The 13558-nt window shown below is 38.9% G+C and overlaps 1 protein-coding gene across 1 annotated transcript in view; it reads right to left on the reverse strand.

The window, feature by feature from the left end:
- fstl4 (follistatin like 4) overlaps nt 1-13558 on the reverse strand; it is a 196909-nt gene that overhangs the window by 75163 nt on the left and 108188 nt on the right. Inside the window, exon 5 of the mRNA XM_022762535.1 lies at nt 1861-2051. Coding sequence (XP_022618256.1) covers nt 1861-2051 — 191 coding nt within the window. The remainder of the gene's footprint in view (nt 1-1860; nt 2052-13558) is intronic.

The raw sequence follows: 13558 nt of genomic DNA on the forward strand, positions 1-13558 counted from the left end.
ACTGCTGGTTCTCTATGATAAATAAAAATTTGATCTACAATGAGACCACTATTGCTAATAATGTCACAATACAAAATCAGATTTTATGTATTTATTAAGATTTATCAAGATTAAGATTTAATTTATTAAAAAAATGTTTTTTTAAATAAATTGTTAAATTGTTTTTAGGCCAAAATAGGATAGTGGTTTTCAAACTGGGGGGCTGAGGATGACCAGAGGAAAAATATGGAGAGAAACTAAGTTGAATGAATATGATTTATTTAGGGAAAATAAACAAGAGTTTGCTGATGCAATTGTGCTGACTTTTATTTGAGTAAAATTCAACATGGATTCTTTGTTTATTTATTAGCTGCTTCCCCTATTATTGCTAATGATTGATAAAAAGTTTGAGGTGGGGTAGGGTGGGGTGGCGTGAACTTTTTTCAGCTTCTGAAGGGGGTCATACCAGAAAAAGTTGTTAAACTGTGTTAAGAATATTACGAGGTAAGTCCCATGTTTAATTCCGGCAGCTATGATTTCCGAGCCTACAAATATAGCCCCTGTGCTTGTTCATCTCCTCCAATTGATTCTATATGGAGCTGCACATGTGACATGGCAGATTAAGGGATGTGACAAAAATTTTTTCTTTTGTTACTGCCTACAGCAGACTGCACCCATGTGTTCACTGACTCAAGAGTGATCTGTCCTTGGGTATTTGAATAATATATTTCAAACCCGAAGTACAGGACTTTACCCTCTGAGCCCATCTGTGACACTACACACATCTCAGACTGAGACCGTCTGGAAGGATGACTGAAATTCATCTGTGAATTCCTTTGATTCTTAAAAGCATTATCTCGCTGAATTTATGAATTCCTACAGAATAAGAATGTCTTATCTAAAGACTTCCTGGCAGCATGTCAGCATTCGTAATTGCCAGCTGTGATTGATCAAAATCTTTTCTTGGATCTTTAATGCAGTTCTGCCAGAAAAGGTTTTTAATATTTATTTCTGCTGCTAGAACTAGGCCAAGAATCACTCAATATTTTTAACTTTAAAAGGGGACAAAGTGTGTTGTCACTTACAACCAAAGTGAGATGACAAAAGATTAATTACTGTGGCATTTTTGAGACTATATTTAGTTGCAAGTTTTTCTTTGCCATCCACCCTTTCAATTTCCACATATTAAGAAAAAGCTACAGCACAATATTACATATGACAATTCTTCCTTTCGCAGTGACCCTAACATGGCTCACTACATTCTAGCAGAAGTCTAATTAACACTCATCTCTGCTACCAGATGACACCCACAATAATTTCATTTCCTCATCCTGCAAATATCAATGCCAATCCTCTCTACACTCCCCCGACTATTTCCCATCAGATCCTAATGGGAAGATAACCTCAGTAAACGTTTTTCATTGTTAAATACATTCCAGCCATGATTCACTCACTCCACTTTATAGTTTGACCACATGGTCTTCAACATTCTGTAATAACTCTAGAGGAGAAAAGCACAAAAGAAGGAAAAATCTTGTTGTCCAATGTGAGCTGGGATGGGCTCACATTTAAAGCGTAAAAGATCTCATTAAATACAACAAAAGACAAAATGTCTTGGATTGAAATCTGTGTATTTGTTGATGCCACACTTATATATTCAAATTTAAGGTAATAATTCAGGAAAAACTGCTCCAAATATAAATGGTATTTTAATCAACACACTCAATAATCCTCAAAATAATTTCATGAATCAATTAACTTCATACAAAGTGCAGTAAACCAACCATTTGGTGTGGCCACCCAAACTAACTAATGCTTGTAGCTACAAAGTTGTCATTTTATCTGCCCATCCACGCATTTATCTTATTATTCGATACCCACCTTTTCCAGCTCATCACTGACCAGCCGGCTGTCCTTGTTCACATCCAGGTATTTGAACATGGTGTCCACCAGTGCTCTCTTCTCCTCCATGTCTCTCTGCTGGCTCTGCTCTTCAGTCTTCAGCACTTTAGGTTGCATATCCAGCAGCATGTTCTTCAGCTTGTTGTACTCCGACATGGTGCATGCATTGACTGCAAGAGCAAACACACAGATATGGAAGAAAAGACATTTGATTAACCTCAATTATATAAAGCAAATCCTTTAGATTGAGGCTGTAAATTGGATTTAATGTGTTTATGTGTTTTATAGAGGGAAGAGATGAAAAGAGGGCAAGAGGGATAGATAATGTGTGTATTTGTGCATGTGTGTGTGTGTCTTTGAGTGTTTACTCATTTAAAATGTTAGTTTTTGTTTGCATAATTTGTCTGACAGCTTTTCAGTGCAGGGGGTCCAATTAATTACAAGTAATCCTTGAATCCACATGAAAACAAAAGGTAAATATCCTCATTTAGAACCTCTCAAGCTTCTTGTCCTTCTTTGCTATGGGATTAGAGCTTGTTTCAAACCAGACTTGTTGTCTAGCTCTAGATTCTCTGCAAGGTTCTGCCTGATGAGGACGCGCAGAGGAAATGAGAGACAACAAATTAATCACAGGCAGCAATCGGCATTTATTCTTCACACTTGAAATCAATAATTATGCAAAACAAGTCTGTCACATGCTGTGAGGGACGTGATACTAATGGAGAGCAGGAATGCAAATAAGCATGAAACAGAGTGAGAAGACGAGGTTTTCCTTTTCTTTTGTCTTGTGTCCCTCCTTTCCTTTATCACCTGAGCTGATTGACAACATGAGATGTTGATAGGAGGGCGGGAGGGAACGAGGCATACATGCAACTCAGAAACATGTTGATGAGACAATGAAATATGAAAAAAACTCTCACATGAATAAAACATTAGCCGACGTCTCTGCCCGATCACTGCAGAGCAGGAGACCCCCCACTGAAAGTACACGGGAATGGATTTGCCTCATTGCCCAATCTCCTCCAATAACTCAACAACTATCAAAGCTAACAAATGCAAAATAAGGGGGGAGACGATCAACCTAAAAAAAGACTCTAAAAGTTTAGTCTCAGCATCTCCTTTCGCTCCCGAACCCGTAGCAGTGGGGAGCACTGCCAAAGCATATTTACAGTTGTTAGCAAAACTGTCACTGTAGCAAAGTCAGCAAGGGTTCAGCTAGGCCACAACAGAAAGACAATGTCTCCTGCTGAGGTACTCCATGTTAAAGTACATACATACATTAAAGATGCACATATTTTTACACTTATGCATAAGCACGCACGCACAAGCACGCGTAAACACACACACACACACACACACACACACACACACACACACACACACACACACAGTGTTTCCTGGTGTGCAAAATATCTCATTTTAAAGGAAAGCTCAGGGTGACCCATGATTAAGTCCTAAACAAAAGACTGCGTGTTCTTTCTAAAGTGGTTGACACCAGGACAGTGAGCAAGGCAACAGAGAAGAAGAAAAAAAACATAACTTGTTTTCATTACACGTACTGCCCTCTGTGTTTAAAATGGCATTCAAGCTTGAAACATTCAGATGTGTGACAAATTAAAAGAAAACCAACATAAAGTGCAAAAGACTGCCAGAAGAGTTTTAATGCACGCTGCTGTGGGTGTAACCTTCACAAAGGGATTTTAGCTGTGGTTACTTTACCAGACCTCAACCTCAGGGATAGATTATATAAAGATTATAAACTCATATGGGTCATTTTGGAAGGTAATGACAACAACCTACTTTCTTGTTTAGGTGTGAAGATGGTGAGATCTCTACTCTCAACCTACTATTATTATTATTATTACACACACACACACACACACACACACACACACACACACACACACACACACACACACACACACACACACACACACACGTCTCAACATTGCCAACCCTTCTGCTACAACACCAAGACTCACAAACCCGCAAAGCAAAGACTCTGTGGGCTCTTCTCTACAAGCAGGCAGTCAAGTCAAGGTCTTGGCTAAATCCCTGTTCAATGTTATTCCTGTGAGGGGAATGAGGCGTGAGAAAGATCAGACATGAGGGATCATCACCTAAATGTCATCCCTGTCCCTGTTCTGGAAGGACAGAAATAAATTAACACCCCCATGCTGATTTAGATCTTGTCATATATGGAGAGAACAATCCTCTCTTTGCTCAGACTCACTCTGCCCCCGCAAATATCTATTCAGAGGGAAAAATATTATGAAAAGACATTTGAAAGGAAATTCTACTGTCTTACATGTATAAAAAATGTATATTTTAAAGGAAATTAAAAGACTTGTGTAAAAGGAAACGTTGCAGCACTGAAGGAGGTTTGTTAAGGTCATAAATAAATTTAATGACCTAATCTAATGACCTTGTTACCTCTCCAGGCACATCTTTTATCTTCAGTCAATGTTACACCTTGATGTTACAGTGAATCTTTGCTGGAGAGAATGTCCTTTGATTCTCTTTCTGCTGAGTACAGCAGCTGCAGCAGTGGCAGAGAAATATCTGTCTGTATTACAGTGCATCCACCCTTGACTCTAACACTGTTTTATTGTTCTAGAGGGACTAGGACTCTCTTTATTGCCCGTTTGAAATGTTAGCTGCTTAAGTGAGTGATCCGAAGCTGCTCGCACCATGGACGCCCAATGTCCCGGAGATGGAGCTCCTCCCCACCGCTCAGAGCATCCTCCACACTCGCACTTTATAAATGTCAGGCAGGGGAAAACAAACAGAAGCAGAGAAGAAAGTCCCCGTCATGCTGAAGGGAATGCACTGAATGAGACGACAAAAAGTCACAGACATTTAAAGGGGATATATCTATGAAAGGTTAAAAAAAAAAAAAAAAAAAGGAAAAAGAAAAAAATATATAATACTCGCTGTATTACGAAATGTGACTGTAACCAAGTACATCAATGTGACTTTTTTTAAATAGGATAAATTCTACTATGGCAAATTTAACTAATAGCAGTCCAAATGTTGTCACGCTCTCCAGTGGTGAGAGATAAGGATGTAGTGCTGATAAACAACAAAAAAACAGGGCTTCTCAGCTTCTTGTTGTTTGAGTACAAGTTTCGACCCTAAAATCTGTGTGAAAAGTCAAGATCAAATTTGCAGTGTGACATTCTGTATTTTAACTATTTATTAGTTAATTGATACCATTGTGGAATAACCAGTAGCTCATTTATAAATGTTTTTCTTTTTACTTTCCAATACCAGAAGTAATTTCAGAGCTTAAGAGACGCGCTTTTGATGTTAAATGTAAACAGAGAATACAACAAAACATTAAATCTGGGTGAATTACAGTTTAGGGTGATCTTCTCCTTTTAAAAATATTTGGGTGTTTTGGGGTAAAATCTGTAAAACCTAACAGTGAGCCTTCAAAACTTCCAAGAGCCTGAAAGGTTTATTCTGTTTTTTTTCAATGCATAAAAATTTAAAGCTTTTCCTCACTAGCAATCATCCAGGTCTGACCTGACAAAAAGATTTCCTCATAGCAGAGCGTGACCCAGTGCTGGTAAGCCATCAAAACAGATTTGTTGCTGGTCTGCTTCAAGTGTTGCTCGCTAGAGCACTTTGTTGAGAATTCCGGTGAAGAAATTCAGACGGTACAAAGCAGTCATACATCCACTGCAATTCAGCTGTGTATGAATCAACAAAGCTAAAAATTTCTCCTGTACTTATTGGATGAGTTCTTGGCTACGGCTAAAAGACGGAGGGAGGGAAGGAAAATCCAAGGCATCAATCCTTCAGATGATGAAACCTCCCTGCGCTGCCCTCCAGGATGTAAAAGTGCTCTGTGTTAAATTTATGTCTGCCTGACCTCCTCTGGCTGAAATGATGGGATTATTTACTGTCATGCTGTCTGTGTGCTGCTAATATACAATGGTGATGGACCTCCCTTCCAGATAATTATGAATATGATGGACACTCTTTGCTCCTGAGGGCAGCAAGGTCTAAGAGAGCTGAGCCAATCTCGGAAGGGTGACACAAGTCACAGGAGAGCCTCATATTGCATAATCGCTGTTGGCAGCTGTTTAAATCGGCTTACAGTGAGCTTCATAGTCTATCCAGCATTTCTTCTACAACTGCTGTGACTGAAAACCCTTTAAACTTTCTCCATTTTATTATTCATCATAGTAAAATTTAAGTATGTTTAACTTATAAGTAAATGTTCATAATATTTTAGTCTTTTGTATGACAAAGTGCTAAAAAGACACTAAGCAGTTAAATCCTTTTGTAGAGCTAAAAGTTAATGATTAATAAAATCACATGGCAGACAGTTGACATGACAGAACACATTTATGACGGATTAGTTGTTAAAAATCATTTATAAAAAAAAAAAAAGTATTGCAGGTTATAGCTTCTCAAGTGGGTTTTTTCTCCATTTTTATATTTCATCTTTTAATTTTAGATTGTTGGTTGGATGAAACTATCATGACATCATCTTTTTGTGGGTTACCTTTATACATGAACTAAGTAATCAATTAATCAGTGCATTTTTGTGATCAACCTGTGATAGACCTGCGACCCATCCAAGTTGTACCCCGCCTCTAAGTAAGTTGTGACCCTCGAAAAGGATAAACGATATCGCTAATGGCTAGATAGATGGATTTTTGTGATCAATGGCAGTGATCATTATCCTTGCTGATTGCATTTCCCAAGGCTGCTTCACAATAAACATCAACTTGTAGTTCAGTGGTTGAATAATTTTAATGTGACAGCAGAAAATGTTGTATTAGCACTGAGTTAACACGGCTCTGACTGTAGGAGTGCTGTCAATGAACTGAAAAGTTTATACAAATGAGAAGAAATGACAAATTGTAACTGTAGCACATACACTGTTACCTGCGTATCCATTGTGGATGTGCAGGTAATCTGAATCTAGCTCGGGAACTCTGCCAGTCACATTGAAACCTACTATATAAATAGATAGTTACTGAATGTACATTCAGTGGCTTTTGCAGAAAAAATGCCAACCAAAACTGATATCACAAATGAGATCTGAAATAATAAAAACCTTAAGAACTTGGTTTCATCCTGAAATTCAGTTACAGATGTATGCTTCAAAGAATGTAGTAGAATGTAGCAGCATTTATTACAACAAACTGCGGTTGACAGAAAATATTCTGCGCCCAAGGACCCTCTCCAGATGAATCCAAGCAGCATGTGAGACATTCTGCAGGCAGTGCAATAAAAACTCCATAGACATATATTTCCATAAATATGAAACCATGGCACAAACCCAACCATTTGTCAGAAGCAGTTTGCACAGAATCCATCTTCAAGGAACAGCAGGAGGAAGCTGGAGAGGTAGAGGGAGTTTGCAGCAGCCTGGGTCAACAGCAGTAGCAGCAACATGGACGATCAGCTGAGTTAGAGTGTGAGCTGTCAAGTTATAAAGACCTCACTGACTGTTTGAATGGGATTGGAGGAGTCAGCCAACAGGATCAGCTATGAGCTTTTACGACTGACCATGAATGAAATATCATGATCAGAGTGGTGGATTAAACAACATTCTTGCTTTCTGAATATGGGACTGTTCTTGGGAACTCGTTATTGATGGTGTGAGAAATAATCCCACATCAAAAGCAGTAAAAACTGATGATTCGTAGTTTAAAGTGACTCCCACATATCTCAGCTAATACATAACCCCCACTGATTTAAAATGACACCTCTAGATATCCTGAGTACAGGCAAGCTGTCTGCCAGTTTGCCTCACCATACATTCAGCAGAGTGGATCAGTGTGTGCTCACGAAGCCTTATCAGAGTGTGTGCAGCTTGGCACCGACTAAATGAGAAACCCATTGCAACACCAAAGTTATTGGCAAAGCAGTGAAGCAGAAATAGTACAGTAACATTCACTCCCTGTCTGTCTGCAACCGTATCGTCTAGAACTGGCTTCTCAAACTGCATATCAGCACTATACACATCAACCCTGTATCACTTCCTCTCTCCTCTTCTGGATCCAACTCTCTTACACTCTTACATACTCAACTCTCACACAGAATCCTGTCAGTGTGATGAAAAGTGTAATTTACAGGGACATCTACTAACCACTCACTAGAGATATTAGATATCATTTACTAGAGTAACTAATATCTAATATTTTCTATTCAATTACTATTTATGTATTTTTATTACAATTTTATAGTAGTTTTTATGTTTTTACTTGATGTATGTGAACCCTTTGGAAGGACCTGGTTTTCAGCATTAACTGATAATAAATTATCTGATCTTTATCTAAGTCACAAGTCTAGACAAACAGTTTCCAATAAAACCAATAAAACATTCACAGTGCCGGTGGAAAAAGTAAGTGAATCCTTGGATTAATAACTGGTTGAACTTCCTTTGGCATCAATAACCTCAAACAAGCACTTCCAGTAACTGCTGATCTGACCTGCACAATCTTAAGGATGAATTTTGGATAATTTTTACTAACTACTTCAGCTCAGACATATTCCTCGGATGTCTGGTGTGAGTGGCTCTCTTCAGGTAATTCCACAGCATCTCTATTGGATTAAGGTCTAAACTCTGAGTGGGCCACTCCAAAAGGCAGATTTTCTTTGTTTGAAGTCATGTTGTAGTAGATTTACTTTGATGTTTAGGGTCATTGTCCTGCTGCATCACCCAGCTTATACTGAGCTTCAGCAGGTGAACAGCCACCCTGACATTATCCTGTAAGATTCCTTGATAAATTTGCTTGCTTCCTTGATGTTGAGCTGTCCAGGTCCAGAGGTAGCAATGCCCAAAATCATGATGCTCCCTCCACTGTACTTCACTTTTGGTGTTTTCATGTTTTTTTTACACCATACATAGTGCTGTATGTTCTTCCCAAACAATTCAAACTTAGTTTCATCAGTCCACAAAACATTTTCCCAGTAGTGTTGTGGAGTGTTAAGGTGCTCTTTGTAAACTTAAGGCACACTGTGATGTTTTTTGAAGAAAGGCAGCTTCCTGCCATGGACACCATGCTCCATGATTTGCACATGGTAGACTCATGAACAGACAGTTTGTCTAACTTTGGACTGATGTATATCTAAATTCTGAGATGACTCTGTAAACCTTTCCGTCCTTGTGCAAATCAAAACTTCTTGATCCCAACTCTTCTGAGATCTCCTTTTTTGCTAGGCGTGTTTCACATCGGCCAAGTGCTGTTATGACTCGAAAACTCAAAATGTTTAACTGTTTATTTTAATCAGTCAAAATAGCTCTAACATACACCTCCGATGTTGATTCAATGATTGGACTCAAGGTTTGATGACTCCTGACTCCAGTTAGCTTCTGATAATGCCATTAGCCGAGGGGTTCACATTTTTCCAGCCTACACTGTGAATGCTTGAACGATGTTTTCAATATGTTCAAGAACAATACAATGATTTGTGTGCTATTAGTTCAAATACATTGTGTTTGTTCATTATTGTAACCCAGAGGCAGATCTGACCATATTTTAGGACATAGTCATACATAAATGCAGATGATTTTAAACAGTTCACTTACTTTTTCTCTCCAATGTATCTTTTTTTTCCCCCTGTATTTATTCAGGGTAGTGTCACTGGGCACATTCACACAGTCCAGGGATTGAACCAGCAACAGTCCACTTACAAGCTTGCTCCTCTAACTTTTAGGCCACCATATTTATTTCCTCTTGCTTGAGCAATTGTAACAAAGCAATTTCCATGCAGAAAAGATTATAATTATGAAAAAGCCTGCCAAGTGCCCATTTCACAAGTAATGATATTGTCTACAATGTCATTATTTATCACACTTTTCTTTTCTCTTGATCACAATGTAAGTGGTTTTCCATCAAACTGTAACTGATTTACTTGGCAGGTACAGCTAGTTTTCAAAATTTAGCTGAAATGAAAGATTGTCAGACTGTTTTTTGTTGTTGTTGTGTAAGAGCATCACATTAAAGCTGCATGTGGCTTTGGTTATGTGTTAAGTGAGTTATAGCCGTTTGTTTTGAAGAATTTCAGTGATTGTTTCAGTAGAAGTATTCATTCCCAAACTATAGAAATTCTTTACTCCTGGTTTCAGCTTGGAGCTCATGAATAAGGATGCAAACTGGGTGTTGCATATTGTTCAAAGTAACAGTGATCTCTACAGAGAGGTGGCAGACGCAGACACATAAAGGGCTGAGAGAGCTGGTTTCAAAGCAGCAGGAAAGCAACAGCTGAATCATCATTGAAATATCAGCAATACACTTTTATCTACAATAACTATTTTAGTCTCCTCACATTGGGTGTTTCTTGCCTCAATTAGGATTCAGGAACACATACAGTACCACAGTTAGCAGCTCACCAGTGGGGTAGTTGTGCTTTTGGCAAATGACTTTTTAAAAAAAATAAGCCAATGCCTGTCTATCTGCCTGACTATCATAAAACATCTCGGTGAAGCAATTGAAGTCAAAAGTGTACACCTGCTATATAGTTTGTTCTCTTCACTCTTCTCTACAGCAGAGAAGTTTATATCTATCAACAAAATTATGTTATTATGTTGTGTATTGAATAGATTTTTGGTGTGCCATATCATGTAGAAGTGTTTTTGCAGAACATTATGATGTCACAGTGAAGTTGACCTTTGACCATTTGGATATAAAATGTCACTTCATCATTTATCCTATTAGGCATTTTGTGCTAAATTATGTCATAATTAGCGTTAATTTGTGAGTAATGGCCCTTTGTCTTGTGAGGTCACATTGACCACCAAATTCTAATCAGTCCATCCTTGAGTCCAAGTGAATGTTTGTGCCAGATGTAAGGAAATTCCTACTGGGCCTTCCTGATATATCGCCTTCACAGTAACATGAGGTCACCGTGACTTTGAACTTTGACCTTTGACGACCAAAATCTGATCAGTTCATCCTCGAGTCCGGGTGATTTTGTGTGCCAAATCTGAAGAAGCTCCCTCAAGGCGGTCTTCACATAGCACATTCAAGATGCCAAAAATGTGTTTTGTGAGGTCACTGTAACTTTGACCTTTGACCACCACAATCTTATTGGTTAATCTTTGAATCCAAGAATCCAAAGTTTGTAACAAAGTTGAAGAAATTCCTTCAAGGCATTACTGAGATATCATGTTCACGAGAATGGGACATACAGACAGACGGACAAGCCAAAAACAAAACGCCCCCGGCTGTGGCTGTCACCAGTGTGGAAGCATAAAATGCTATTCCCACTGTGTCTTTTAGCAATATTGGAGAATGAAAAACATATTCAGTCCCATCCAACAGCCTCCATTAGCTTTTTTGCAAACTATTTCCAACAGAAATGTACCATACCATAACTGCAGTCAATGTTATTTATTATTTTCAGGTCTACATTTTTTCATGCTCAATAACACAATATGTGGTTTTCTCACAAACTGCAGCCCAGTCAAATAGAAAATCGCCTCCTACCTGCATGCTGTTTTGGATGTAATAGCAGAGGACTACTGCCTAATGGAGACTCAAGTGGCTTTTAGAGTCATGAACTATATGATGACCTGTAGGACCCATGAAGCAAATAAAAGACAGCTGATTTTGTTCAGTACAGGGTCAACAACAACAACACAAAGAATAAGCAGATCCTCAAAGGTAGAGACAGACTATAAATACAGTTGCACTTGCACCCTCAGCCCTGGTGAAGCGGATTTAGCCAAAGAAAATAATTACCAAGCCCCCACTCCTGCTAATAGATTGAGACTGGGAACAAGCTCAAGCGTTGATTACATTTTTAGCATCCATCCCCCTCTCTCCCCTACACCTGCAGTGTAAGTTACAGTAATCTCAAGGCCTTTCACAGCTCTTGCTGAGGCCTGCAAGCTGCTGCCTGATGATCCCACGAGTATACAGCTTTTAAATTGCCTGGATGTGGCGACTGGAGGAGGTGGCCGCCTCTGGCTGTATGTGGCCTAACTGAACCCCAATGACGACAGACCCTGGACTAACATCCAAAGTTACCCTGCCCAAATACCGCAGTGACCTTGTTGGAAAAGTTTCAGAGGCACAGACAGAAAGGCCGATTTTAAGTAACTTGAAGTGGAAGGTATATTGAAACAAATAAACACTTAACTCTTTCTGAACATACCCACTGCCACTTCCCCTACCCAACTTAACACACGTGACACGTTGTTATGACATCCTCCACCTCCTCTGCAACGACATAAGAATCCTCCTTTACTTCCACGGCCTGATCAAATCACAGCATGTCCAGTTAGCATGATGGATTGTGTACAAAATAAAACTGATATCTGTTGGGTCCAGGTGGATGGACAATGGCAGTTATGAATGTTCGCGGGACAAACCGGGACCCAGTGTACCAGTGAGCTTTCTCTATTCCTGTCTCGATAGGTAACAGAAAGAGAATGGTGCACTCTGCTCAGTCATCATATCCAACTGTGTTAACAATTCCATACCATGTCCATGCTGCTCAGAGCCCCTCCAGTAATTCTACAAAGCCAACTCTGCTGAATATTTGATCTCTTACCAACAAGTCATTTTTAATTAATGACATTATCACCACCTATAATCTTGATTTTATGCTTTTAACTGAAACCTGCCTAGATAATAGTAGCAGTGCACCAACTCTCATTAAGTCAGCCTCTCAAAACTTTCTCAAACTTCAAATCTCCTGACCTGACAGAGAAGGTGGTGGTGTTGCTATATTCAAAGACTCATTTCAATGCAAGCAGTTATCATGTGGTGATTTTGCTGCTTAGAATATATTTGCATTGTGTTGACAGGGTCACAAAAAATCCTGCTGTTAACAATTTACAGACCGCCAAGGTCCTTCAAAAATATATTGTTGACAACTTCACTGAGATGTTTTCTGTTATCTCAACAGATCTCTCAACAATCTGAAACTTTTGATTGAAGAGGCATGTGAAAGGGCTCGCACACACTGGATTTGGTTATTAGCAAGGGTGCTGATATTTCTATCACTGTTGTCAGGGATGTTGGCCTCACGGACTATTTCTACGCTTTCTTTGATATATATTGGTATAAACAGTAAATGAACATAGCATTGAGTTTTTTTAATGGAAGCCATTTGTGTGTCAGTGAGCCTTACATCAGATTCTGTTTTTGACTATAAAGGTCTTTGATGCCATTGCACCTGAAAAGGTAAAAATCATATCTGGCAAGCAGAAAAAGCACCATAGAGAAAACACTCAGGCTGTCACACGTCAGAAAAGAAAGTACAGGAAAGCTGAGTGCAAAAAAGGAGCAATGTTCAGACTCACTACAAGAACTTTAAAAGGAGGCGTCGTATTATTAACTCTGAAATAAAAAAGACTAGACAAGCCTTTTTCTCTAACGTCATCAACAGGAATATCAACAACTCCGAGAAGCGAACTAATCCCCGAACTTCCTAACTCACAATACATGCAATGAGCTTCTCATCTTTTTTTAAGGGGAAAATAATCTAACATATCAGACTGTCCATAAATTTCTCTATGTCAACCAATGGAGCCAGACCACTGCTTCAGTCGCACAGAAACACTTTTGCTAGATTGTCAGCATTCAGTGTTATAATACTGGAAACTACTAAAACTCTGGAGCATGTAGTTAAACATCTTAATTCATCCACCTGCTGTTTTGGTACCCTGCCAACAAGCTTCTCCAAAAATGCTTTCAGTTGC

The sequence above is a fragment of the Seriola dumerili genome, unplaced genomic scaffold (genome assembly GCF_002260705.1).
Source record: "Seriola dumerili isolate Sdu_G_001 unplaced genomic scaffold, Sdu_1.0 BDQW01000449.1, whole genome shotgun sequence".
Taxonomy (NCBI): domain Eukaryota; kingdom Metazoa; phylum Chordata; class Actinopteri; order Carangiformes; family Carangidae; genus Seriola; species Seriola dumerili.